We start from the raw sequence: 25331 nt of genomic DNA on the forward strand, positions 1-25331 counted from the left end.
TAGTAAGTGCCGATGGTGTTCTAGATTTTTCTATCCAGGCTGGCTTCCAACCATAATCTTCCAGGTCTCAGACTCCTCACTGGCAAGGGTTAAGAATGGGAATCCAGCCTATTTATTGTGTGTATGTGTGTGCAAGCACACATGTATGTGTCTACAGTAGACCCAGGGCCTGAATGCAGGGCAAAGGCATTATCCTGTAGCTTTTTTGCTTAAGGCTAACACTCTACTGATTGAGCCACAGCTCCACTTTGGCTCCTTGGTGGTTAACTAGAGATAAGCCTCACAAACTTTCCTTCCCAGGGTGGCTTTGAACCTTGATCCTCAGATTTCAGCCTATAGGTAACTAGGGATTTCAGGGGTAAGCCACCAGTCCTTGGAAAGCCCATTATTCTTTTTCTTTTTGGTTCGTCGTAACTCTGGGTCTGGATGCTATCCCTGAGCTCTTTAGCTCAAAGCTAGCATTCTATCACTTGAGCCACAGTGCCATTTCTGGCTTTCTGGTGGTCAGGTGGAACTAAGAGTCTCACAGACATCAGTGACTGGGCTGGCTTTGAACTGCAATCCTCAGATCTCAGCCTCCTGAATAGCTAGGATTACAGGCATGAGCCACCAGCACCAGGCTCCATTACACAGGTCCTATTGTCTCACTAAGGCTTGGACAACTGAGGTTCAGAGGAAGGCGTAGGCCTAGATATATGTGGGAGCCACTAGACCTACAGTCCTCTGCCTATACAGGGAAATGGAAGCCAGCAATCTTTACATTAAGCTTTGTGAGGCGAATAGGCTTGTGGGGGAGGGGATCTGGTTCATCTGCTCCCCACCTTGAGCTGTGACATTCATTCCTCAACCCCACATCCTTCCTTCTAACTTGACCACCTCCACCACCACGCTGAACTCGTCCCCCGAGAGAAGAAGAAACTGCCAACCAAAATCAAAAATAGTGTTATTAATTTGGTGTCTCTGAAGCACAGAAGAAAAAAAAAAAAAAAGAAAAAGAAAAAAAGAAACAAACAAACCAGCCTTGCCACATTTCAGTCCCCAGGTCCAGGCCACGGGGACCAGCCTTTCAGGCAGTGCAGGCCCAGGGCAGAGTCGAGTCAGTCCTGGTCACAGGCTCAAAGAGGGACCAGCCCATGGGTTTGGCTCTTGGGGCCTGGCTGGAAGGCTGTCTACCTCAGCTTAGAGCACCCAGGCCATGAATTAGGGAGAGATCAGAGGTCAAGGTCAGAGGTCTGGGCCATTCAGTTCTGGTACTCCAGGTTGAGGCAGACAGAGGTCAGGGTTCAGACTTGGGAGCCAAAACTACTCAGTTCTGTGGTCCAACGGGAGGGCCAGAGGCAGCAGAGCGAGTCCGAGTCCTTGGGTCCTGGGACAGGTCCAGTGGGCGCCAGGCCAGTCAGTACTGGTGTTCCAGCAAGGGCTGTGCGGCTGGGCTCTTGCGCTCCTCGGCAGGGGCGGGCCAGTCGCCTGGGGGCCCGGTGGGTGTACCACTCTTGGTGTCACTGCTATCCAAACAAGGAATGTCCTGGGCTGCTCTGGGAGGTGAGGCCTCGGAGCTCACGTCGGGGCTGAGGCTGAGGTCTAGAGGCACCTGGGTGGGAGAAGACCCAGTTGGCGGGCAACAGACCCAAGTGTCCTCTGACTCAATTCTCCCAGAGACTCCTTACCTGAGACTTGGGGGTGCCTCCTTTGGGGCTCCCTGAGGCTGGCTCCCCATCGGATCCTCCCAGTCCCTTCCGACCCCCAAGGCTCCACTTCCCATTGGGCCCCTCAGAACTGAGGAGCCCAGGGCCAGGGGGCCTTGAGGGCCGGGGAACCTCAGTGAGAGCAGGGGAGGCGGGTGGTGGTCCCGAGAGCCGAGGAGGGGGCCACTGCAGCAGAGGGGGAGGCCGCCCATCCCCGGAGCTGCTGACAGAGGGCCTAGGCCCCCAGCCAGGGCCTGATGGGAGAGGCTGCTCACCACTGCCTGTAGGAGACAGATAAGAGGGCAGAGACTTCAGCTGGCCTGCAGCCCTGACCCATGGTCCAACCCGGCCTTCCCCGCTCACCTGCTGTGTTCTCAGGTGTGGGGTGTGCCAAGGGGGGGTTATTGCTGAGGGAGGTCAGGCCACCCCCCCCACCACAGTCAGAGTCATCTACGTTGCCGCCGCTATTACATCCAGCGCCACAGCCCTTGTGCAGCCTAAGGGTGGCAGGTGGGGAAGGGTTAGAGGGGACACAGGGTTGAGGCCAGGGGCCTGGCAAGCACAAGCCTCCAGCCCCACAACAAGTCATGAGAAGCCCCAGGGTCCTCATCTTTTTTTTTTTCCCCCCAGTCCTGGGCTTAAGCTCAGGGCCTGAGCACTGTCCTTGGACTTTCTCAAGGCTAGAGCTCTACCACTTGAGCTACGGCACACTTCCAGTTTTTTCTATGTATGTGGTACCGAGGAATCGAACCCGGGTCTTCGTGCATGCTAGGCAAGCACTCTACCACTAGGCCAAACTCCCGGCCCTCCTCATCTTTTTTATTTTTTAAATTTATTTTTGCCAGTCCTGGGGCTTGAACTCAAGGCCTGAGCACCGTCCTTGTACTTTTTTTCTTTTCACCCTCAAAACTAACACTCTGCCATTTGAGCCACAGCACCACGTCTGGCTTTTTCTACGTATGTGGTACTGAGGAATTGAACCCGGGTCTTTGTGCATACTAGGCCAGCACTCTACCACTAGGCCAAACTCCTGGCCCTCAGAGTCCTCATCTTCAGAAATGTTTTGCCTACTTTACAGAGCTTTTGGCTCAAAGAGGAAAGACAGGCACAGGCACTAACTACCAGCTCTGGGTGCTCTCTGGGAGGGGTTAATCTCAGGTTCGAGCCCTGGATCCAGAATGACCTCATTCCATGACCTTGGGGTGGCCCTCTCTTCCCTGCACCTCACCTTTCACCCCTGGAAGCCCAGCACCCCCCTGCTGGGCGTGAGGTCTCATGGCCGGAGCAGCGGGGCAGGGCTCACCTCTCCCAGCTGCGCAGGAGCCACCGGGCAATGGCACCCAGGCTGATGGGGCCGCCCCACAGCGCCCGCAGCTGCGGGTGGCTGCCGGCCAGCGAGGTGGTAAGGGGTGACACGTAGATGGGGTAGCCAAGCGGCTGGTCGCAGGAGGAGTTGATCATGTTCCGGAGCGCCTGCTTGGCATTCTGGATGCTTCCTCGTTCAGGGTTACGGTTGCGCAGAAACACCAGCTCCTGCTGCTGCCCGGCCCACAGGCCTCGCACGCATTCTCTGTTCACCTGTGGGGAGCCACACCAAGGGTCAGGGGCTGAGGTGGGAGGGGCAGGCGGCGGCAGGAAGCGGCAGGCCCCACCTTGATGACTCGGAAGCTGAGGTGGCGCCGGTTGAGCATGATGATCTTGTACTCGTCGGACGCGTCGTCCATGACGTGGCGCAGAGCCAGCAGGGAGGGTGTGTTGCTCAGGATGGCGCTGCGCCAGGCCGGGTCCCCCTCGTGGGAGATGACCAGCCGCTCCTCGTTGGCTGCAATGGCGTCATACAGGGCTGAGGGCTCCTCGTACTCATCTGGGGATGTGAAGTGGTCCTGGCGGGGAGGGCGGGAGGCTGGGGGTCAAGGACCTTTCCCTGGGGAGGAGCCTCATCTCCCCCCTTCCCACCTTGCTTGGGCACACCTCTCCCACCTGGTGAAGCTTGAGGGCCATGCGAACCCCAGGTGCCACTACCCGGTGAAGCAGGTCCATGTCTGCAAAGACCCACTCGTCCCGGGGGGAGGTGATGCGAAAATCCCCCTTGAATAGGGCGTGCAGGCCATAGAGGAAGGGCTCCAAGCTGCCGTGGGAAGGAACAGGGGAGTGACGTGGGAAGAGCCAGTCCCAAATGATCTGAGCTGAGCCCTCCCTTGCCTTCAGTTTCCCCATTTTGCCCAGGAGGCTGGTCTCTGCTCACGTCCCTCACAGGGCAGTGAGAAGCAATCGGGGTCACCCATGCCACACCAAGGACCAGCTTGGCTTTCAGAAACACCAGTCACTATGTGGGAGGGTGGAGGAGGGGAAAAAGTAGGCCCAGGTGGGCATGAGCACTCACCTGGCGGACATGCTGTGTGAGGCTGTCCCCAGGGCCCGCCGGCCCAGCACACACAGGCCAAAACACAAGGTGACGAGTGGCGAGTTCCAATCCTGGTCCACAGGCTGTGACACAAACCACCCCCCAGTCCCAGAGCCCAGCTCAATGTTGGGACTGGGAACCTGGGGTGAGGGTCAGGGCCCAGGCCAAGGGAACAGCCAAGTGGGAGCAGGGAGGGAGAAGTGGGAAGCCCAGATTCCCAGCGCCCCAGGGTAGTGGCAGCCTAACCTGGCCTCGCCGGGAGGCACAGTACTGGATCCATTCAAGGTGCACAGCACAGAAGGAGGGCAGGGAGAGGCCCGAGAGTCGAAGATCGTAGTCCTCATCCACGCTTAGTGAGAACGTGGGGTCTGAATCAGCGTAGCCTGGGGCCCGCACAGGCCTCAGGGCAGCTGCGATGCCCTCATGGCTCAGCCAGGCCTCCAACTTTGGGGAACGGTTGACGTAGTAGATGATGCTCTGGGAGAGGAGGGGCAGATATCAGGTGTGAGGGAGGCTACTGGGCTCTAGTGCAACTCAGGAGACTGCCTCCTGCAGCCCTGCCCAGCTCTCCAAAGCCACATGGACGAGTACGCTTCCCTCCACTGGGCCAGGGTGGACAGTGAAAGGCTGCAGAGATGCCCCGGATGAGAGGGGCCCGGAAGGTCCTACGCTGTGGCAGAGGTTCAGGCGGTCTCAACTTCCCCCTCCCTCCATCATACCACACCTGAATCGCTAAGGGGAACTGAGCCCTGGCCACAGTTGCGTGGGGCAGACTGAGCTGGAACTTGAAGACTCTGTGTGGAATCCAGATCTCATGCAAGAAGAGTCAGGCTGAAGTAGCAGGGCCGCCTACAGGCCAGAGACTACGTGCCCTGCATCACAGTGCCTTAGGCAGATGAAGCACAGCAGTCACAGGGCTGATCTTCAAAAAGCTAGCCAGAGGCATACACACCCTGCTACGGATGGGAGCTCCTGACCCACTGGTTAAAAAGGCCTTGTTGGGTTGGGTGCCAGTGGCTCACACCTGTAATCCTCGCTACCCAGGAGGCTGAGATCTAAGCATTATAGTTGAAAGCTAACCCAGGCAGGAAAGTCCATGAGACTCTTATCTCAAACGAAGCACCAAAAAAAGCCGGAAGTGGAACTGTGGCTCAAGTACAGAGCACTAGCCTTGAGCAATGAGCAAACGAAGTTTAGGGACAGCACCCAGGCCCTGGGTTAAGCCCCAGGAACACACGCGCGTGCACACACACACACACACACAGTATACACTCATGGTCCTGCTGGTATTAAAGCAAGGTCTGAGCACAGGGAGGAGCTTTCAGAAGGGTGGCAGCCAGCACAGCTGGGACGGGTGGAGAGTGTATGGGTTGGCAGCCAATAAGGTTAGGAAGATTCTAGGTGCCACCCAAGGCTGGAGCCAATGGTGCTGGCCCTCAGACTGTGTAAACGGTGGTATAACTGACCATGAGCAGGACGCCCAGGCAGAGGGGATCCTGAAGTAGGGGTGGCTGTGGGAAGATGAGGAAGCCAAAATGGCCAGGACACACTTTGGGGAAAGCCTGGGCTCCCTGCTCTCTGGGACAACATGTATTACAGGGACTTCATCGATCCTTCACACATGGGGTTTCATGGCCCCCAGTGGCCTTGGCAGAGGCAGGTGGGAGGGCTAGGCTGCTTTAAGAGGGAAGACTTTTCTTTTTTTTTCTTTTTTTTTTTTTTTTGCCAGTCCTGGGCGTGAGCCCAGGGCCTGAGCACTGTCCTTGGGCTTTCTCAAGGCTAGAGCTCTACCACTTGAGCCTCAGCACCATTTCTGGCTTTTTTCTATGTCTGCGGTTCTGAAGAATTAAACCCGGGTCTTCATTCACGTTAGGCAGGCGCTCTACCACTAGGCCAAACTCCCGGCCTTAAGAGGGAAGACTCCTAATGGATTAATGGACACAGCATGGCTTTGGGGCAGCTTCAGGCTGCAGATTGGTCCTTCTGCCTAGACAACACGTCTAGTTCTACACAGCACCTCTATAATCTGGGCATGAGCACAGAGAGGGAACACTTTGGAGGCAGAGGAGTTGGTGTAACCCACATTAGCGCATGGCTGTCTTCAGCCACTGCCACGGATGTCTGTGCCTCTCCAGAAGACCACTGGGGAAATGAAGGTTAGTCATCTGTGGTCCACGTGGCAGCTACCCTGGGCTGCTGCTACCAGGACACGTTCTGAGGAACACATGAGCTCGGGACCATGATTAGCTGTCTGTAGGAGCAGCTCTGTGGGTTGTGGCCCCCAATGTAATGGGCCCATCGCACTGGCTCCACCTTCCCAAGGGTCACTAGAGGACGCCACAGGATCATAAACACGCCTGGCAGGAGCACGCCAAGGGCACCAAGTGCAAGGCTTGTCTGCAGATGACTCCAGGGCCGATGGCTCTGTGGCCATAGGGGCTGAACCTCTTCTCTCACCCACCATGCTCAGTGGCTCCCATAGGAAGCTCAAAGTGTAGGTGGTGACACAAGGCCCTCAGGTGTGGTCAAAACTGCACAGGAAGGGGAGGGCCCAGTCTAACCAGCATGGAAGGCTGGAGAGGACACAGCCCCCACTGCCAATGGGCTAAGACTGCCACACAGCTGTCAGCCCTGCCCTGTCTGTCCATCTAGACTACCCTCCACACACCCTCCAGGTACCTCTACCAGCCCCACTTTGTGTGTGTATGTAGTGGGGGGGTGAGGGTGGGGGTGGGGAGAGGGAGAGAGAGACAGAGAATGAGAAGTGTGTGTGTGTGTGTGTGTGTGTGTGTGGTGTATGTGAGAGAGTGCGTGTATGTGCATGTGCGTGTGCATGAGTGTGTTCCAGTACTGGGGCTTGAACTGAGAGCCTGGGCACTGTCCCTTAGCTCTTTCACGCAAAGTTGGCCCTCTACCACTTGAACCACAGCTACATTTCCAACTTTTTTTTTTTTTTTTGGCCAGTCGTGGGCTTGAGCTCAGGGTCTGAGCACTGTCCTTGGACTTTCTCAAGGCTAGAGCTCTACCACTTGAGCCTCAGCACCACTTCCAGCTTTTTTGTATGTATGTGGTACCAAGGAATCGAACCTGGGTCTTCATGCATGCTAGGCAAGCACTTTAACCACTAGGCCAAACTCCCGGCCCCTACATTTCCAACTTTTTCAGTAGTTGATTGGAGATAAAAGTCTCATGGAGTTTCTTCCTCAGGCTGCCTTCAAACCATAATTCTCAGATCTTAGCTTCGAGTACCTAGGATTACAGGCATAAGCCACCAGCATCGAATGCCAGCTCCAATTCTACTGAGTTTGTGGCGAGTTGGCTTTCCTTGGGAGAGTGAACTTCCACATGTCTGGTGGCTGGTTACAGTGGTCAGGGCGCTAGGTGTGGCTTTGAGTGGGGCCGAGGAAGGCAGCGAGTTGAGCAGGGCAAAGGCACTACTTGAGATAGACGGAAAGAGGGAAGAGGCTAAGACATTGGTCCTGGGTGATCCGGGGGAAGCCTTGCAAATCTTCCTGGGAGCACGTGGAAAAATGCTGGAATGGCCGAAGCTGCTCTCGGGCAGCAGCCTAGCAGCTCTGCACATGAACTGCCCACCTGCTCCCTACATCTACCACCCAAAGCAAGCCTGGAGGGGTTAATGGATACTCCCCATCCTGAACCCCCAATCAGAGGGCCCCAACGGTCTCTGTTCCTGTTGCCCAGTGGTGGCACAATGAAGGGTGCTTAAAGTCTCAAGGCCCTGCGGAGTGCGGTGGCTCACGCCTGCAATCCTAGCAGCTCAGGAGGCTGAGATCTGAGGATCGAGGTTCAAAGCCAGTGTGGGCACTGAAGACCGTGTATTCTTATCTCCAATTAACCACTAGAAAACCAGAAGTGGTGCCGAGGCTCAAGGGGTGGGATGGTAGCCTAGAGCAGAAATGCTCAGGGACTGTGCCCAGGCCTAGAGTCCAAGCCCCATGACTCTCCTTTCCTCTCCCAGCATTGCAGAAGACAGACAGCTCTTGGGATGCCCTGGGCATTCACCAGAGGGTCCGGGCGCCCCCTCTTCAGACCTGCCCAGCATACCTTGACATAGTAGGTGATGAGGATCTTGCGGAGGTCGAAGACCTGCAGCATGGAGGCGGCGTTGTTGTCACTGATGCTGTACCCCTCCAGCACGTACTTGCTGGCCGTCACCTCCCAGGCCAGCCAGCGTTGCCCAAAGGCAGCATTGAAGGACAGGACCCGGGGCAGGTGGCCGGGCTCGCAGCAGCAGCAGCCTTCATCTTCCTCCACGCCTTCGGTGATGGCCTCCACCTCACGCTGCTGGCAATATGTGCCTGAGAAGGAAGGGGTTCCCCGTCAGGGGCCATCACGACAATCGCTGCCTCCCCCAGCAAGTGCCCAACAAGGCATTAAGACCTGCTGCCACCATCCTATAACACTGTGAGTAAAGGTCACTGAATGAACTGACCTCCTTCAGTCCAAGTGACTCGTTCAAGGTCAGTGCTCATGAGGTACTTCAGAGCCCCTGCATCCCTGCATTGCCTCTGAAGCTGGCATCGAACATGCACAAATTGCTCAAAGCAAGGAGCTAGCTTACTCATCCAGGGCTGTGTATGGTCCCTGGTTTACTGAGTACCCAAAGTTCTAGGCCCGAGCTTTCAATGCAGCCATCTGTGGGATCACGATGGACTCAAAGGCAGCACCCAGAAGGGGTGTGGACAGCAGAGGCCAAGTACCTCACAGATGAGACTGGAAAAGTCATAGCAAGAAAGACTGTCTTGAAAGTGGTGCTGTGGCTCAAGGGGTAGGGCAGTAACCTTGAGCTGAAGAGCTCAGGGACAGCGCCCAGGCCCAGAGTTCAAGTCCTGTGACTGACCAAAAAAAAAGAAAAGAAAGATTGTCTTGCCCCTGGTCTCCGGGTCAGCCAAGGCAAACAGATCTGGAACTGAGAGGCCATGCACTGCCCGACCCAGGGTCCCACCCCGCCAAGCTCGGCTCTGCAGCTCACCCCGGAACTCAAGGCCACGCAGCTGGAAGGTAACGAGGCCATTGCCAACCTCGATGAGGTGCACGAGCGCATTGAGGTAGTCGGAGGCCAGGACGAAGCAGTCCCCGGGGCCATAATTGCCCCAGCGGCCCAGGACCAGGTCCCCACACAGCGTGTGCTGCAGCGAGCGCGTCAAGTGCTCATAGAAGATGGAGTTGAGGTTGTTGTCATCAGCGCCTAGGACCCAGAATGGAGAAATGGACCAAGTGGTGAGGATCCCTCCAGGGGAGGCTCTACCCTCTAAGCCCCCAGACAGCTGGGTACGCACCGGGGTTCCTGTCCAGCTGTGTCACCAGGCGGGTGTTGGAATGATCCACACGTTTAGTGCTGTTGAGAAAGAACATGTCAGCAGAAGGTGACAAGTTCTGCTTGCCCTCCCTGAGCTGTGAGCAGGGGCCATCCATGACAGCACCACTGCAGCTCTCAGGAGGGGACTGAGAGGCCTGCCTCCCTGATGCCTCAGCCTGGCACGGGTTTTACCCTCACTGGATCTACAACCTCAGGCCTCCTCTCTGCAGCCAGGCACTCACACCCTTGGTATGGGAGCTCCTTCCCAGGACCCATCTGGCCTGGGTTCCAAGGTCCTCCCTTCCTGCCCTGCACAGCAGCAACTTGTCTTCAGTAGACTCACTTGTAGTCACGCTCCCAGAACTTGAGAGGCCTCGCGTAGGACATGATGAAGACAGCGCTGCCCAGGAGGGGGTTGAGTGGCGTGGAGAACAGCCCTGACAGCAGGGCCTGGACGAACAACATGGCCGAGTCTGGGCACAAGTCAAGGAGGCAGCAGGCACCGTGGACCCCCATCCTCCTTCCCCTCACCGCCACTCCTCCCACGGCCCAGGCAGTAGCCTTTCCCACACACCCCACCCTCAACAGTGCAGAGGCTGGGTACGTGGCACAGCGAAGGGCTGGGCAAAGGCATGGAAGGCTGAACCCCAGGTGATCTGCCAGGGCGCGATGTAGGTCAGCACAAAGCGCAGTTTGTACAGCAGGTCCCACAGCTGGCAGCGTCAGGAGAATCAGCAATAGAAAACACACAGGGTCATTCATGGTGGTGGGATTTGCCCCACCTGCAGACACCATGCCTCACTGTCCAGTGGCTGCCAGGCCCCTGGCCCTTTTTCTCTGGATCTGACGTGAGGCACCCAATACCACAAATAGCTGAGCTCTAAAAGAGGGCTAGGCATTTACTTCTTAGGACGGGCCTAGGAACTTCCCATTTCACAGAGGGTTAGAGAAAACAGAAAGGTAAATGACATGAGCGGGTCATGTGGCTGAATAAGGCGGTAAGGCCGGGCCTGCATGGTGGTACTGAATGTCAAGAGACAGCCACAGACCCTGGGCTCTGATGGGTATACAATCTGAATGCTCACCAATCTGGTCAGGCAAGCAAGCAAGACTCAGGCCTGCGCGAGGTCCCAGCCACCATGGCAGGCCTTCAGTTCAGTGCAAGAAATGGTAGTTTGTAAAGGCTGAGACATAGCCCAGTGGCAAAGCACTTGGCTAGTAAGTGCAGCATCCTGAGTTCGATCGCCAGTACCAAAAAAGAAAAGACAAAAAAAAAGGCCGGGAATGTGGCTTAGTGATAGAGTGCTTGCCTAGCATGCATGAAGCCTGAAAATGCTGAAGAGTGCTATGTATCCTTGAGCAAAGAGGAGACAGTGCCCAGGCTCTGAGTTTAAACTCCAGGACTGGCCAAAAAAGAAGTAGTAGTAGTTTGTGACCCACAGCCTAATAGAGCTTCACTCCCAGGGCTAGGGTCTGGGAATTTCTGGAACTCAGCCTTGAACTGGTCTCCAGGACTGGAGGAGGGCACAACGTTGAGGCTTCCAGAGGATAAGACCGGGTCCTACCAATGCTACCTGTTTGTGAGGAACGCAGTTGTGGGGCCAGACAGAGCTGGGGTCAGATTTTGGGCTCAACGCTAAGTCTCTGGACAAGCTGAACAACCACTCTCATTAAGCCTTAGCTTCTCTCTGCAAGGAGAGGGTGGAGCAGCCCCTTCCTCCAGGAGCTGCTGGAAGGCCCACAAGGCTGGTGAGTGGTGGCGGTAGTGCCACAGACCTTGGGTTTTCCTCCCCGAGCCAGGCAGCAGAGTTCTGCTGTGTTCTGATCAATCAGCCTGGACTTGAGGCAGTGGCTCACCTTGCTGCAAAGCAGGGACATGAGGAAGTAGTCGAGCAGAAAGCCCTGGGAGAGACGTGGGTAGTCGAAGTGGAAGAGCAGGACAGTGAAAGCCAAGGTCAGGTACTGCTGGGGTGGGCAACAGAAGGCTGAGCGTAGCAGCTTCAGCCCTGCCACGGTCATCAGTAGTGCCCGGCAGCTGGGGGTATAAAGCAGGCAGTTCAGACATGGGCAGGGCATAGGGAGCAATGGACACAAATACGCCAGTTCTTGCTAACCTGGCCTGAGCACAACCGTAGGCCCCAGTTCTCTGCTGGACCAGCCAGCCTGGGGCTAGTAATGCCCAGGCTCAGGCCGTCTCGAGGGTGAAGGTGAAGGGAGGTACACCTGCTTGAGTGGAGAGTACAGCAAAGCTGGGCTCCACTTTGGCTTGCTGGGTACCACTCACCACCTTTCTGGGCCTCAGTTTCCCCAGATGGGAATCAAATGGGATAAGAGGGAGTTCACACAGTTCTCACTAGAGGCAGAACTTGTCCGGGTGGCTGACGACGGTGTGGGCATCCACTGTGAGAGCGTTGAGCACCACGGCAGGGTAGATGAGGTACTTCTCCACGCACTGAAGGATGGCATACAGCTTCTCAAACCACATCACCTGGGCAGCACCTGCAGTGAGAAAGTTGGACTGTCAGTTCTCACCTGGCCCTCCACTTCCCTGGGGCCCAGAGAGGACCAGCAAACCAGGGCTTGGACTGTCCAGGGTCCCTAGTGACTCTGGCAAGTGGGGAGGGATTGCTCTCTGCGAGCTCGGAGTAGGACAGAGCTCCATGTGTCACTTAGCTCCGCATGGGCTCCAGGCATGCTATGGAGCATGCTCTTTATTCTGTTTTGCCACCTGCAGAAGTGAAGCCCCCCAAGAAACTCTCAGATGTGCTGGGCACAGTGGCTCACACCTGTAATCCTAGCTACTCAGGAGGCTGAGATCTGAGGATCATGGTTAAAGCCACCCCAGGCACGAAAGGCCATAAGACTCTTACTTCCAATTAACCACCAGAAAACTGGAAGTGACACTGTGGTTCTAGCCTTGAGCTGAAGAGCTCAGGGACAGCACCCACACCCTGAGATCAAGCCTCATGACTGACCAAGAAAAAGAAAGAAAGAAAGAAAGGAAGAAAGAAAAGAAGGAAGGAAGGAAGGAAGGAAACTCTCGGATGCCAACTGATGACAGTCAAGGTCACATATAACATTAAAGGGGCCAAGTATGGAGTGACCCTGAGCTATAGGTAAGATCGCCTATTGTTTAAGAATAACAATGGAGGCCAGGAGCTTGCCTAGCATACTCCAAAACCCGGGTTTAATGCCGCAGTACCACATACATAGAAAAAGCCAGAAGTGGTGCTGTGGCTCAAGTGGTAGAGTGCTAGCCTTGAGAAATGAGCCCAAGGACAGTGCTCAGGCCCTGAATCCAAACCCTAGGACTGGCCAAAAAAAAAAGAATAACAACAGCTCACACCTGTAATCTCAGCCACTCAGAATGCAGAGATTGGGAGAGCTGCCGAGACCAGTCAATAAAAGCTGGGTCGGCGGTCCGTGCCTGTCATCCCAGATAGGTGGCAAACATGAAGAGGAAGATCATGGTTGAAGCAAGCATAAACTCAAGACTCTACTCAAAAATGAACACAGGCAGGCCGGGCACCCAGTGACTCTGGGGGCTGGGATGTGAGCACTGCAGTTTAAAGCCAGCTGGGTAGACCAATTCTTGAGACTTATTCTTAATTGACCAGCAAAAAGCCAGAACTGGTAGATCATTCACCAAGCAAGGGCAAGGCCCTAAGTTCAAACTGGTTCCTTCAAACTACCTCACCAAGGACTGGGATCTTCACATCACAAACGAAGGTGTTCAGACATAGACTGGAGGACGACTGGAACTGTGACAGAACCCAGTGACAAGTACTTGGCAGTTCTGGTCCACTGGTCACATTTGCGGTTCAGGACATGAGATTCGCCCACCTCCTCATAGCTAGGCAGGATGACGACCCAGCAGGAGCTGAGCCCGGCAGGAGAGAGCAGGGCAGTGGTGTACAGCACAGGAAGAACGGCTTGCTGTCTTCCTGTCTTTTGACATCTTAAGCTGAGAGCCACAACCCTCACTGGATGACACTCCAGACTGAACCTATGGCCAGGCCAGGCCTAGGAAACAGGAGATGGTGGACAGATGGGGGGTCACTCACCTCGCACTTCATACTGGCTATACTCCAGCGGCTTCAGCACAGGCTGTGAGAGGCAGAACCAGGGCAGTTGTTTCCGGAGCTGCGGCAGTAGGTAATGCGTGAAGAAGCCCACGGCTCCAGCCAGGGCGTACAACACGAAACCCAACACCGACTGCAAGAGGGAGAGGCCAGATCTCAGCCCAGGGCTCAGCCACCAGGCGGCGGTGGCCCTGAGGGTCTTCCAGTCCAGCAGCCTGGCACACCAACCTTCAAGGCGATGAAGACGGTGCTGGCGCTGATGGCGAAAGTGAGGACCGCGATCACCACACACATCACCAGGTCAGAGTGCAGGACCTCTCGCTGCAGGACCAGGAAAGACAGCTTGGCTGCGACCACTTTGAGCCACACACCCTGCCCGCCACCTCCACCGCTGCACCAGCTCTACTCCCTCACCACTGACTGGCGCATCTTCTCTGGCAGGGGGTCTGGGGGCTCGGCCCGGGCTGTCTCCAGGCTCCGCTCCTCTAGTTCTGGAAAGATCTTGCTCCGAACCAGAGACCTGGAGAGGAAAAAGACTCAGGTGCCAAGGCTAGGGTGGTCACCCCTTCCGCCATCAGTGTGATCCATCCATCACAAGGCACATGCACAGACACAGACACACACCCACGCAGCACGCGCGTGTGTGCGCACAGATAGGCACCCACCAGAGCACGGTGGGGTCACTGCTCTGCCGGCTCAGGTGGTAGGACAGCGCCACCAGGAGGCCACAGAAGACGGAGAAGAGGACAGGGACGTGCTGCTCTGGCCAAGGAGTCTGGGGAGAGAACCCATGCTCAGGGGAGGCGAGGCTAAGCGCTGGGGACAGGGGTGCAACCCGTGTGAGAAGCCGCTGCTGAGCTCATTTCACAGCCCTGTTCCCACAACCCCGGTATGCCTCAGCAGACCCACCAACCGCAGGCCACCCCTACCTTGATGGCTCCAAGGCAGAAACCGTAGAGCAGGGCAGCAGCCAGCAGGCTGCGGGTAAGGCTGAAGACTGCAGTGAGTGGGCTGGTGGCAGCTGTGTTTAAGGAAGAAGACAAAGCCCTGCTCTTACCTGCTGGCATCTCTCACCCCTGTCCCTTTGCCCTACAACCACCAAGGGCTGGCCTCTTGGGGTACTTGTCCAGGGAGGGGAGGGATGGGTAGGAGAAGGAAGAAAGAGCCCCTGTGTTGATGGCAATGTCACAGAGGCTTAGCAAGGGCTGGGGCCACAGACACAATGTGCGGACCCTGGAATCCCAGCCTGCCCGAGTCTGAGCCATCTATGAGCATCCTACCTGTGCCCCCAAAGCCGTGCATGTCTATCTGCTCCAGCAGGTACATGAGGCAGGTGTTGACCTGGGGCAGGAGGCCCAGGAGGAAGACGAACGGGAAGCACAAGGTGAACACTGGCCGGGAGGTGGAAGGAAGGCTGGTTAGCCGCTGGCCTCCCCTGGACCTGCCCTCCAGGGCTTTCCCCCACCTCCACGGCTCACACCCCACCTCTGGCCTGTGAAGACTCACCAGTGGCCACATCTCGGGCACAGAAGAAGAAAGAGGCGGAGAAGAGTGTGAGGCCATAGAGAGAGACAGGTGGGAAGGGCTGAGCTGAGCCCAGGGCGTCCAGCAGCCAGATGAGCAAACAGCAGATGCAGAAGTAGACAGGCCGACTGTAGGCAATCACCCAGTTGTGGCCCTGGGGAATTAGACAAGAGGGCAGGTAGCTTTCCTACTAAGCCCCACAGGCACATGCGCACAGGCAAGGCCCCAGGCCTGGCTGTGGGTCTTAGCGAGAGAGCAGAGTGGGGGTGGGGTGCTATGGGAGTTCTGCCCGTACCCCCCATCTTCTCCCAGGATCTTCTGGCCAGAAGCCCAGCTCCACAGGTACTCACGTGCATGGGAGAGGCTGCATCAGGCTGCACGCTCTGGAAGAGATAAGAATATGATGGCAACAAGGGTTGGAGGCCCTGGGACCTGCTCCACTATCAGACAGTGACAAGCAACCATGGCAAGGACCATGAAGTGCCCTGAGCCTCCATGTTTCCACTTGTCAGATGGGTGGCTGGCTATAGTGACTGTAAGTACTTGGTTTCCTTCCTAGCTCACACCCCTCACACCTGGACTAATGGGGAGGGGAAGGCCTGGGAAGCGGGGGTAAAGAGACACAGGAAGCAGGGCCTGACCTTGAGCAAGGAGTACTGGCAGGAGGCGATGACCAAACAGAACTGGAAGACCCAGATGTCGGTGAAGAAGCCCTTGAGCAGTAGCAGGTACCCCAGGAAGGCAACCAGGCTGCTTAGCCCAATGCCGAACACGTTCTCCATCACCCCCCGTGTCCTGTGGGGACAGGTGAGTCATGGAACAGCCTTTCCTAAAAGACTACCCCTGGGTCTCTGCTCATGCCAGTCTCTGAACCGTGCTTGGGGTAGGGGTGAAAGTCAGGTCACCTGCTCTCCAAAGCCATCCCCTTTCAATCACATGGGTCTAATCTTTGTCCGTCTAGACTGAGTGCCACCAGCCCTGGGACTTGCCCATCTCCAGGTCATGTGGATGTCTGTCTACGGTGTCCACACAGCTTCAGGCATGCCACAGGCAGGGCTCCAGCAGCACAGAGGCACAGTGCTAGGAGAACAACCAGTGCAAACCAGCAGACAACAAATGTCATCTGGTCCCTCCACGCCTGACTGTCAGGGCCTCTGTTTCTCCTCTAAGAAATGGGTAAGTACAAAAAGGTTGTGATCATGTTTACAGGATATAGTGTTGAATTTTCAACTCAAATCAAACACAAAAAAAGCTATTCCCGGGTGGCTCATGCCTGTAATCCTAGCTGCTCAGGAGGCTGAGATCTGAGGATTACAGTTCAAAGCCAATCCAGGCAGGAAAGTCCACGAGACTCTGATCTCCAATTAACTCCAGAAAACTGGAAGTGGAATTGTAGCTCGAAGTGTTAGAGTGCTAGCCTTGAGCAAAAGAGCTGAGGGAGATTCCCAAGCCAGTTCAAGTCCCAAGTCCCACCAAAAAAAGCGGGGGGGGGGGGGGGGGGGGAACGACTGGAGGTGTGGCTCACTGACAGAGTACCTGCCTACCACAATACTGACCCTCCCCCCGAGAGAGAGAGAGAAAGAAAGAGAGAGAGACAGAGAGAGAGAGAGAGAGAGAGAGAGAGAGAGAGAGAGAGAGAGAGAGAGAGAGAGAGAGAGAGAGAGAGAGATTCTCTGACTCTCAATAGGTTGCAAGTCTGAAAGGCCCTGGGACTTTCTGGCAGAGACCAAGGCAGGTGCGAACTCACCGGTCCAGCAGGGCCAGCAGGGCGAGCCGCTCGTAGCGCACTGAGGTCCACCGGCCAGGAAAAAGCCAGTACTTGTAGCTGTGCTGGGCTCGGGGCGGCGCCTCCTCCATCAGTGTCTGCTCCTGGGATTCGTGCAGGGAGTCCTGGTCCAGCAGGTCAAACTGCAGTCCCCACAGCCGCGGCCATCAGCCCGGCCACCCCCACAGCCTAATTGCCACCCTTCCCCCAGCACAACGGACTGGACGACCATTTCCTTCAAACTTAGCATTCCCATTTCTACTGGTCAGTGGTCCGCCCTGACCCTCCATCACAACAGCTTGCTCCAGGTTCCTAGGTCAGAGCTGAATGGCAGTCACAGACTTCTGTGTCCATCTTCCCCCCCTCAGGCAGAGTGGATTTCAGGACCTGGCCTACATGCTATTTGCTCCAAGGTGGAGCCACCACTGACTCTGTGACCACGACAGTGTGGAGCAAGTGCCTGGCCCCGAGGCAGAGGTCTGAGCGCCGATGCTGGTGCTCTGCGTCCCAAACTACTTTCACGATTCATTCAACAAGCATTCCTGGGGCACAGCGAGCAGACGAGCTCTGAGGAAACAGTGAGGAATCTGAGACACACAGCCCCTGCCTCGGGCTGGCAAGGCACTAAGCACCAGAGTGGCTCAGGCCTCAAGTCCAGCTACACAAGAGACTGAGCACTGGATGATCATGGTTTCAAGTCAGCCCAGACAAGAAAGTCTATCAGGGGCCGGGAGTTTGGCCTAGTGGTTAAAGTGCTTGCCTAGCATGCACGAAGACCCAGGTTCGATTCCTCGGCACCACATACATATTAAAAAAAAGCCAGAAGTGGTGCTGAAGCTCAAGTGGTAGAGCTCTAGCCTTGAGAAAGTCCAAGGACAGTGCTCAGGCCCTGAGCCCAAGTCCAGGACTGGCCAAAAAAAAAAAAAAGTCTATCAGATTTCACTTCCAATAACCAGAAAAAAAGACTGGACTGGAGATATAGCTCAAGTAGTAGAATGCTAGCTCTAAGCAAGAAAGATGGGAACTCAAGCCCCAGTATTGTTCTAAATAAAAAATAAATGCCAGGTGCAGTGGCTCAAAATGAGAAGAATCAAGGTTCAAGGGAGGTCCAAATGAAAAGTTAGCAAGACCCCATTTCAACAAATGAGCTGGCAGTAGTGGCCCATACCTGTGCTCTCAGCAGTGGGGAAGGCATAGGTAGTAAGCAAAACGTAAGACCCCATGTAAAATATAAGGAAAGCAAGAAGGACTTGGTTTACAGTTTAAGTCTACCAAGTGCAATGCGCTGAATTAAAATCCCAGTATTATCCCAATCCATCAAGAAGGAAAGGGTACAGCAAGGCATCCAAAACCACGCACAGTGGGGAGGGAAATGGGGACCAAGACATGAGAAAGGGACCTTCTATCTGATGCATATAATGTAACCTTTTTATTAATTATAATAGTCTGAGTCCTTGCATATCAGGGACATGAGCATACCTCTTATGATTATTCTCTATAAATTCTGAGATCATATTTAAATTTTCTGGTTATGTTTTTTTTTTGCCAGTCGGGCTTGAGCTCAGGGCCTGAGCACTGTCCTTGGACTTTCTCAAGGCTAGAGCTCTACCACTTGAGCCTCAGCACCACTTCTGGCGTTTTTCTATGTATGTGGTACCGAGGAATCGAACCCAGGTTTTCGTGCATGCTAGGCAAGCACTTTAACCACTAGGCTAAACTCCCGGCCGTCTGGTTATGTTTTACATGAGACAAGGTTTCACTGTGATACACAGACTGGCCTCCAACTCCTAAACTTATGGAACTTCTGCCTCTGACTATAGAGTAGCTAGGATTGCAGCTAAGAACCAGCTTGAACTCTGGGTCAGGGCGCTGTCCCTGAGCATTTCAGCTCAGGGCTAGTGTTCTACCACTTGAGCCATAGCACCACTTCCAGTTTTCTGGGGGTTCATTGGAGATAAGGGTTTTATAAACTTTAGTGCCTGGGGTGGCTTTGACTATGATCCTCAGAGCTCAGTCTCCTGAGTAGGTAGGATTACACTCGTGATCCACTGGCACCCAGCTTTTACCATTCTTGCTATGGTCCTGGGGATTGGATTTAGGGTCTAGGCATTGAGCTTTGTTTTTATTTATTTATTTATTTTTGCTCAAGGACACATATCCACTTCCAGCTTTTTTTTTTTTTTGGCCAGTCCTGAGAACTGAACTTAGGACGTATCCTTGCGTTTTCCTCAAGGCTACTGTTCTACCACTTTAGTCATAGCACCATTTCCAGCTTTTCTACATATGTGGTACCGAGCAACTGAACCCGGGTCTTCATGCATACTAAGCAAGTACTCTACTACTAGGCCAAACTCCCAGCCCCACCATTTCTAGCTTTTTGGATATAAACTGAAGAGTCTCATAGACTTTTCTGCCTAGGCTGGCTTTGAACTGCAATCCTCAGCAGTGGCTAGGATTGTAGACACGAGCACTGGTACCCAGCAAGGGCCAATTATTTTTGTGCACTCCTGTTACTTGGTACTAATTTATAGACTGTGTAAATTATGGGGGTCTCTTTAGGAACAAAACGGGACATATCAAGAAGTACACTAAAACAGTGTTAACAAACAACCCAAGAACTCATACTTATGAAGCAGACCAAGAGCACCCAGCTGCCACAGCGTGGCACCCTGCGCGGCCTCTCCCTCAGCTGTTGAACCCATCCATCATCCTTGTTAACCAGTCTGCTCCAAAGTCGGGAAATACTCCAGAATACACATTAATATGAGCAAATAGTACGTAATCCTAACTACTGAGGAGGCTCACATCGGATGGTCACGGTTGGAAGCCAGCTTGAGCAGGAAAGTACATGAAACTATTATCTCCAACTTACCAGAAAAAAAAAAAAAAGCTGAAAGTAGAGGTGTTGCTCAAGTGGCAGAGCACTTAGCCTTGACCGAAAAAGTTAAATGACAGTAACCCTGGCCTAGAGTTCAAGCCCCAGAGCCAGCACAAAAAATATGAAACCAGAGAAATGGCCCAAGTGGTAGAGCAAAAGCAAAAAAGATAAGCAAAAACAAGAGGCCCTGAGTTCCAGCACTAGTACCAACACAAACAGAAAGCACACGCAGGACTTCCTGGGCCATTCAGCTCTAAGGGCTGTGTACCCTCTGCTGGCTGCCATGGGCTGGGATGGTCAGAGGAATCCAGGAACACTCCCTTCGGGGGCCTGTCCCTCCTAACACCTCCGCCAGCCTCAGCAACTCACTCCCCTGCCCCTACCCCCTGGCCCAGCCCTTGGCAGCTTTTCCTCACCTCGGGGATCTCCAGGGGCACCCGGCGCACCTGCATGCCCTGCAGAACCACCGGCCGGGGCTGGAGCAGGTTCAGACCTCCCGTAGCCTCAGGGACATCAGCCGAGTGGAAACTAGAGGAATGTGAGTGGCGGTCCCTGTGGGTACAGCAACCATGAGGGGCAAGGCCACAGGAAAGCCAGGGGACTGGGAGGGGTAGAGACGGAAGCCAGGTGGGTGAGGGTCCCTGTCCCATAACTGGGGGACAGGATGCTGGGATCAGGAGGAGAAAGGCTCACAAGTTGAGTCTGGTCTCTCCTCTCTGGGATACTTGGAATATCAGAAAGCCAGCGAGCACTAGAGGTCTGTACTTCTCGCCTCCCCTGCTAGGTCTGAGCTGCTCCCGCTGTTCACCAACAGGGGCAAGGACAAGTCCAAGCTCGGGGGACACCCCGGAAACTCAGCCTGCAAGGCACCTATGACAGACCTGCCCCCAAGACTCACCAGGCTCCATTGGCTGCCTGCTCGGCCTGCTGCCCCACAGGGTTCTCGTAGCCACCTCCAGCCAGGCCAAAGGTGTAGGAACGCCGCACACCTGGGACAGAGGTATGGGGGACGAGGAGGCGTGTCAGGGACAGGAGCGCCACAGCCCGACCTACGTGAGCATCAAAGCCGACAAATGAGGAGGAACCCCGCGATGGGTCGCCTGCCATGGCAGCACAGCCTCTGGGGACCAAGAGCTGGACCAGCCTCTGCTGGACTGTAGGCCAAGAGACTGGGTCCTGGGGTCAGCCCACCCTGAATCTGGCTCTCGGTTCTACCACTTGCTTAGCCTGTGCCTCAGTTTCCTCGTCAGCAGAGTGAAGATGAGTCCACCCATGCCTCAGAGATGCTGCAGGATGGTACCAGCAGCACAGGTGAGGCGCCTGCCAGAGGGCTGAGAGAGAAGTAGGGGACAGTGGTGCAGGTGCTGGCCGAGCTGCCTGAGTGGGGAGGGAGTCGTTCCTGGCAGATTAGGAAAGGGCTCACCGCTCTCATCGTAGAAATAGTGCACGGCTCCCTCCGAGGTATCGTCAAAGGTGCAGGCCTCATGCACATTGGCACCAGCCCGGGTAAGCAGCAGTGAAGAGGCGAAGTGCAAGGCGGATGGCAGTGTCAGTGCCCGGGAGTGAGAGGCAGCTCGGCCCCGCTGAGCCTCCTGCAGGCTGCTGGGGAGGGGCCGGTTGTGGGTTAGCACCAGCATGAAGCCAGACGCCCCCTCTGCCCTGCAGCCCAGGCGGCAGATGCTCACCTGGGTGGCGAGCCCATGACAGAGGCGGGCGGGGTGGGGTTGCTGCCGGCATTGTGGCGCCTGCGGATGGCCTGGGCCCGCCTCACGTTGCTTGAGTGGTCCCGCTTGCCTGTCTCCTCAGCTGCTGACCAGAAAGGGGCCCCAAGCATAAGTGACAGAGCCTTGAACAGAGCTGGGAAATCGAGCGGGGGCACGTGCTCCAGCATGGAGCTAAAGGTCAGACCTAGTGCAGCAACATTCTGGCTTGGGGCCCAGCCAGATCATCTATAGCCACTTGTGCCTCGGTTTCCTCATTTGGAAATAAGGATGACACTGATCTTCCCTGCCCCACGGGTGGCCTGGAAGATGAGCGTGGATGATGAGAGTCCTCGGGAAACAGAGGCTCGGGTGTTAACCACGGAACCTGGAGCCAGGCAGCTGGGCCCTGCTGACCCAAGAAGGGTAGCCCACACATCAATCGCCAAGTCCACGTCCACATCCCTCCTGAGGCTCACGCTCCACCCAAACCCCTGCTCACCCCCAGCTCTTCTCTTCCACTCCCACCCTGGAACCAGCACTCACCTCCCCCCACAGCACCTTCCTCCTGTAGCTCCCCCCGCCAGCCGGGCTGGTTGGCAGCAGGTCCCCGACGGGGCTCAGCAGGCACGACAGCAGGCTCACCAGTAGCCAGCTCCACTCCTGCCTGGGCCTCCAGCTCAGCCTTGGAGCCTGCCAGGGGGGCCCTGAGGACATCCCCCCCTGCCGCATCCATGCTCAGCACACGGGCATGTGTTTTGGCACTGGCAGTGCTGGGCGTCCGCTGGGTCCCATAGGGCCGCTTAGGGGGTACAGCAGTGCCTTCCTCAGCCCCGTGAGGAGCCCGGCGCTTCCGAGGCCCTCCTGCTGCACCCCGGGAGCTCTCAGGAGAGTAGCAAGATGTAGAAGAGGAGCTGTCGGTACTGTAACGGCGCTGTGATCGCAGACTGGAGGCTGGGCTCAGCTCGCTACCCTCACTGGTGTCTTCATCCTCGAGCAGGGGGCGTCGGGGCGCACGGCTGGGTGGGGAATGTTTTCGCACAGGTGGCCGCCGTTTGTTAGGCCGGAGCAGGGCCAAGTCTTTGGGTCGCACAACCATGAGTGGCTCGGTTGGACCTGGTGGCGTCCCTGCTCCAATGACCGTGTCAAAGGAACGCAGGGTATCGTCGGAGGGTACCCCAGCATCTGGTGAAGCAGGCAGCTCAGCCTCTGAGGGGGGGTCTGTGTCACTGCCTTCAGGAGCTTGTCCACCAGGGGGGCTGTCCAGATGTGTTGAGTTGGTCTTCTCACTCTTGAAGCTGCTCAGCGTCTCCCTGTCTGTACCACTGAAGCATGAATCTGAGGAGCCGGCTTTCTGGGGCATGGGCTCACTCGAGCCCCGCCGGTCCAGGGGCTGGTAACCTCCAGCTCCCCGGCGATGTTCCCTTCGGCTGCTGGTCCTTACGAGGGTCCGGTCAGGCCGGGTCAGAGTCAGGAAGCTCTTGCTCAGCTCCTGGCTGAGGCTCCCCTTCAATAAGGGACTCATAGGAGTGTCCACCACACTGCTCCCCGCCCAGGGAGCTCCATCTCCAGCCAGGGGAGAACGCTCTGAAGAGTCCGTGCTGGGAAAAGAGGGGTCCGGGATAGCCCCTGGGGGTGTCTGGGGAAGATCGCCAACTGCCAGAGAAAAAAGACACACACACACACACACACACACACACACACACAAAATGAGACAACAACATTTTGCATGGGAACCTGGTGTCTGGGGAGCTGGCACAGCCTCTGCTTTCCCTGAGCACACACAGCCAGAGCAGGAACACTGAGGAGGTCCTAGCCAGCAGTATGAAGGAAGCCTCAGGATGGAGCCAAAGTTGGGGTGATGGAAAGACAGGACGGGTAGCCTTTCACGTAGGCCCTCCTTGTTATGCCCACTCACTCAGCTTCTCTTGTGAACTGAGCTTCAGCATCTCTCGATCGGCGGAGGTGACGATCACGTTGTTGCTGCCTTGCTCTCGCACCAGCTCCTTAATGTCTGCAACCACGGCACCACAGGTTATCAGTAGGCTTACGGTAGCCTCACCCCAGCCCCTTCAATGCCAGCACATTCTAGCCCCGAGGGGCAGCCACCTACCTCTGAGGGGCCCAGAGTCCTCCATCCGAGGCAGCAATTCCTGAGCAGACAGAAAGGGACACAAAGAAGCAAAAGGGGCAAGAGTCAGACTCAGGTTCCCTGCCTTAACTGGGACTGGTTTACAGGAGAGCAGTGGCCATAGCCAAGGACTGACTGGTACCACTCACCGAGACCTGGTTGAAGCCAAACACAGAATGCTGGGAACTGCAGCGTACTGGGGGTGTGGAACTCACTTTCCGGAACACTGTCATCTCTACACCAGGGTCCCTGGCAATGAGGTCAGGTCAAGAGAAGCAACTTTCTCCCGTCTTTATTCCTACTTACCATCGTCACCATTTCTTCCTCCCCCAGGGTCCCTTCAGGACTAGTGCAGGACAAGTGTGCACTTTCATTAGGAACCAATGAGCCCTCAGCCTGCTCCACCCTCCAAGGCTCAGGAGCAGACAAGCACCAACAACCTTGGATTCTACAATCTAGCCAGTGCCCTACCCACCTGGGCAGACTGCTGTCCCCCTGGGCAGGCTCCTCCTCCTGTTCTCCCATGGTGGAGTTGCGCTTCTCCACGATTTCGCCCTGGTCGAACATGGCATGCAGCCTGTAGTTCACAGTCTTGATGGCAGTGAAGATGACCGCCACCACCAGGCAGTACACACCAGCCACCACTAAGCTGGGGGGTAAGACCTGGAGGGAGCAGTAAGTCAGGTCCCTTCTTACACAGCCCAGACCTCTTGGGGTTTACCTGTCACCACCGTCCTCGCTATGATTCCCAAACACTCAAGGCGGTTTCACCCCACATGCGACCAGTAGAGAGACTCGGAGAGGGGGGCCCTGCCTTATGCTTAACTGGGAAAATAAATTACAGGAGGGGCTCAAGGTCACCCGAAGCACCCAAGGGGGACTATGGCGTCCTTTCTATACACATCCAATTCTACAACGACTCATCTCTTTCCATGTCCCAGTCCCTGCCAGGGGCTGCCGTCCCTCTTTCCCAGCACGAATGACAGTAGCGTCTCACCATGTACAGCAAGAAGGGAAAGGTGAGTAGGAAGATCCAGACGTAAAGGTGGAAGCAGTTGGAGAAGGTGCTCTGGTGCGGGTCGAAGAACCAACCGCCGGTGAGCGAGGCCCACACCCCCTGGCGCAGGATCTGCAGCACCTGAGACCCCATGGCCCCGCCGCTGCTGCGCGCGTCCGTCTCCCGGGCCCCTCATGGGGGCGGCCCCCGGCCCATGCCCCGCTTGGTGCCCGAGGGCCCCGGGGCCCGGCCTCGAGCTCACGCCATGGTCTCCCCCGCGGGGGAGGGGAGCGGCGGGGCGAGGGTGCCGGCAGGGGGCGGGGCCGGGCGGGGCGGTCAGCGGAGGGAGGCCCCGGCCCAGGGGTGGGGCGGCATCAGGGGCGGGGTCTCGGCCCCCGCCCGCGGCTCCGAACCGCTCCGAGGGGCCAAGCCAGTAGGCAGGCGCGGGGCGCGGGCCGGGCACCCGCCGGCGGCATCCAGAGGTGGGCGTGGAGTGGGTGCTCTCCGAGGGCGGGCGACGGCTCCTCTCTCCCCGCACCGGGGAGAGCCCTCGGACCCTGAGGTCCACTTCCGGGGTCGCAGGTCACTCGCTAGGGGCACGGCATTCGCCCCGCCGCTGCCTGTGCCGGCCTAGAAGGAAGGCCGGAAGAAGCCGCCAGCCGCCAGCCTGCAATGGCGCATGCGCCCGACAGCCCGAGTGAGGACCCGGAAAAGGAAAACCCGACAGTAGAAGTGCGCAAGCGCAAACAAGTGGCGGCGGCGGCGGCGACTGGACGCCGAGATCCCTTCAGGCTTGCGCAGTCGGGCCCCGAAGAGTCAACACTGGGGCGGGGGGGCGCATGCGC

The 25331-nt window shown here is 56.4% G+C and overlaps 1 protein-coding gene across 12 annotated transcripts; it reads right to left on the minus strand.

The window, feature by feature from the left end:
* Positions 1-926: 926 nt before the first annotated feature.
* On the minus strand, positions 927-25146 carry Pcnx3 (pecanex 3). Of its 12 annotated transcripts, none has more exons than XM_090347356.1 (35): positions 24487-25146; positions 23965-24152; positions 23639-23738; positions 23472-23511; positions 23277-23372; positions 21905-23014; positions 21344-21464; positions 21082-21260; positions 20557-20707; positions 20075-20210; positions 16763-16923; positions 15657-15810; positions 15366-15398; positions 14998-15169; positions 14772-14882; positions 14421-14512; positions 14157-14266; positions 13906-14011; positions 13720-13833; positions 13474-13624; positions 11764-11908; positions 11267-11444; positions 10014-10122; positions 9753-9882; positions 9390-9448; positions 9083-9298; positions 8155-8408; positions 4336-4566; positions 4069-4172; positions 3666-3813; positions 3338-3568; positions 2989-3263; positions 2049-2182; positions 1668-1966; positions 927-1591 (listed from the first exon to the last, which is right to left on the minus strand). In XM_090347356.1, exons 1-35 carry the CDS (start codon positions 24637-24639, stop codon positions 1397-1399), a joined length of 6186 nt encoding a protein of 2061 aa, XP_090203482.1. In that variant the 5' UTR covers positions 24640-25146; the 3' UTR covers positions 927-1396. The 12 variants fall into 12 exon arrangements, with proteins under 12 accessions (XP_090203482.1, XP_090203483.1, XP_090203489.1 ...); XM_090347357.1 differs by having other exon boundaries at positions 21082-21257; positions 21344-21467; XM_090347363.1 differs by having other exon boundaries at positions 16763-16884; positions 20105-20210; positions 21344-21467.
* Between the last annotated feature and the right edge of the window lie 185 nt (positions 25147-25331).

This window comes from Megascapheus bottae, chromosome 16 (assembly GCF_031878675.1).
Source record: "Megascapheus bottae isolate mThoBot1 chromosome 16, mThoBot2.hap1, whole genome shotgun sequence".
Lineage (NCBI taxonomy): Eukaryota > Metazoa > Chordata > Mammalia > Rodentia > Geomyidae > Megascapheus > Megascapheus bottae.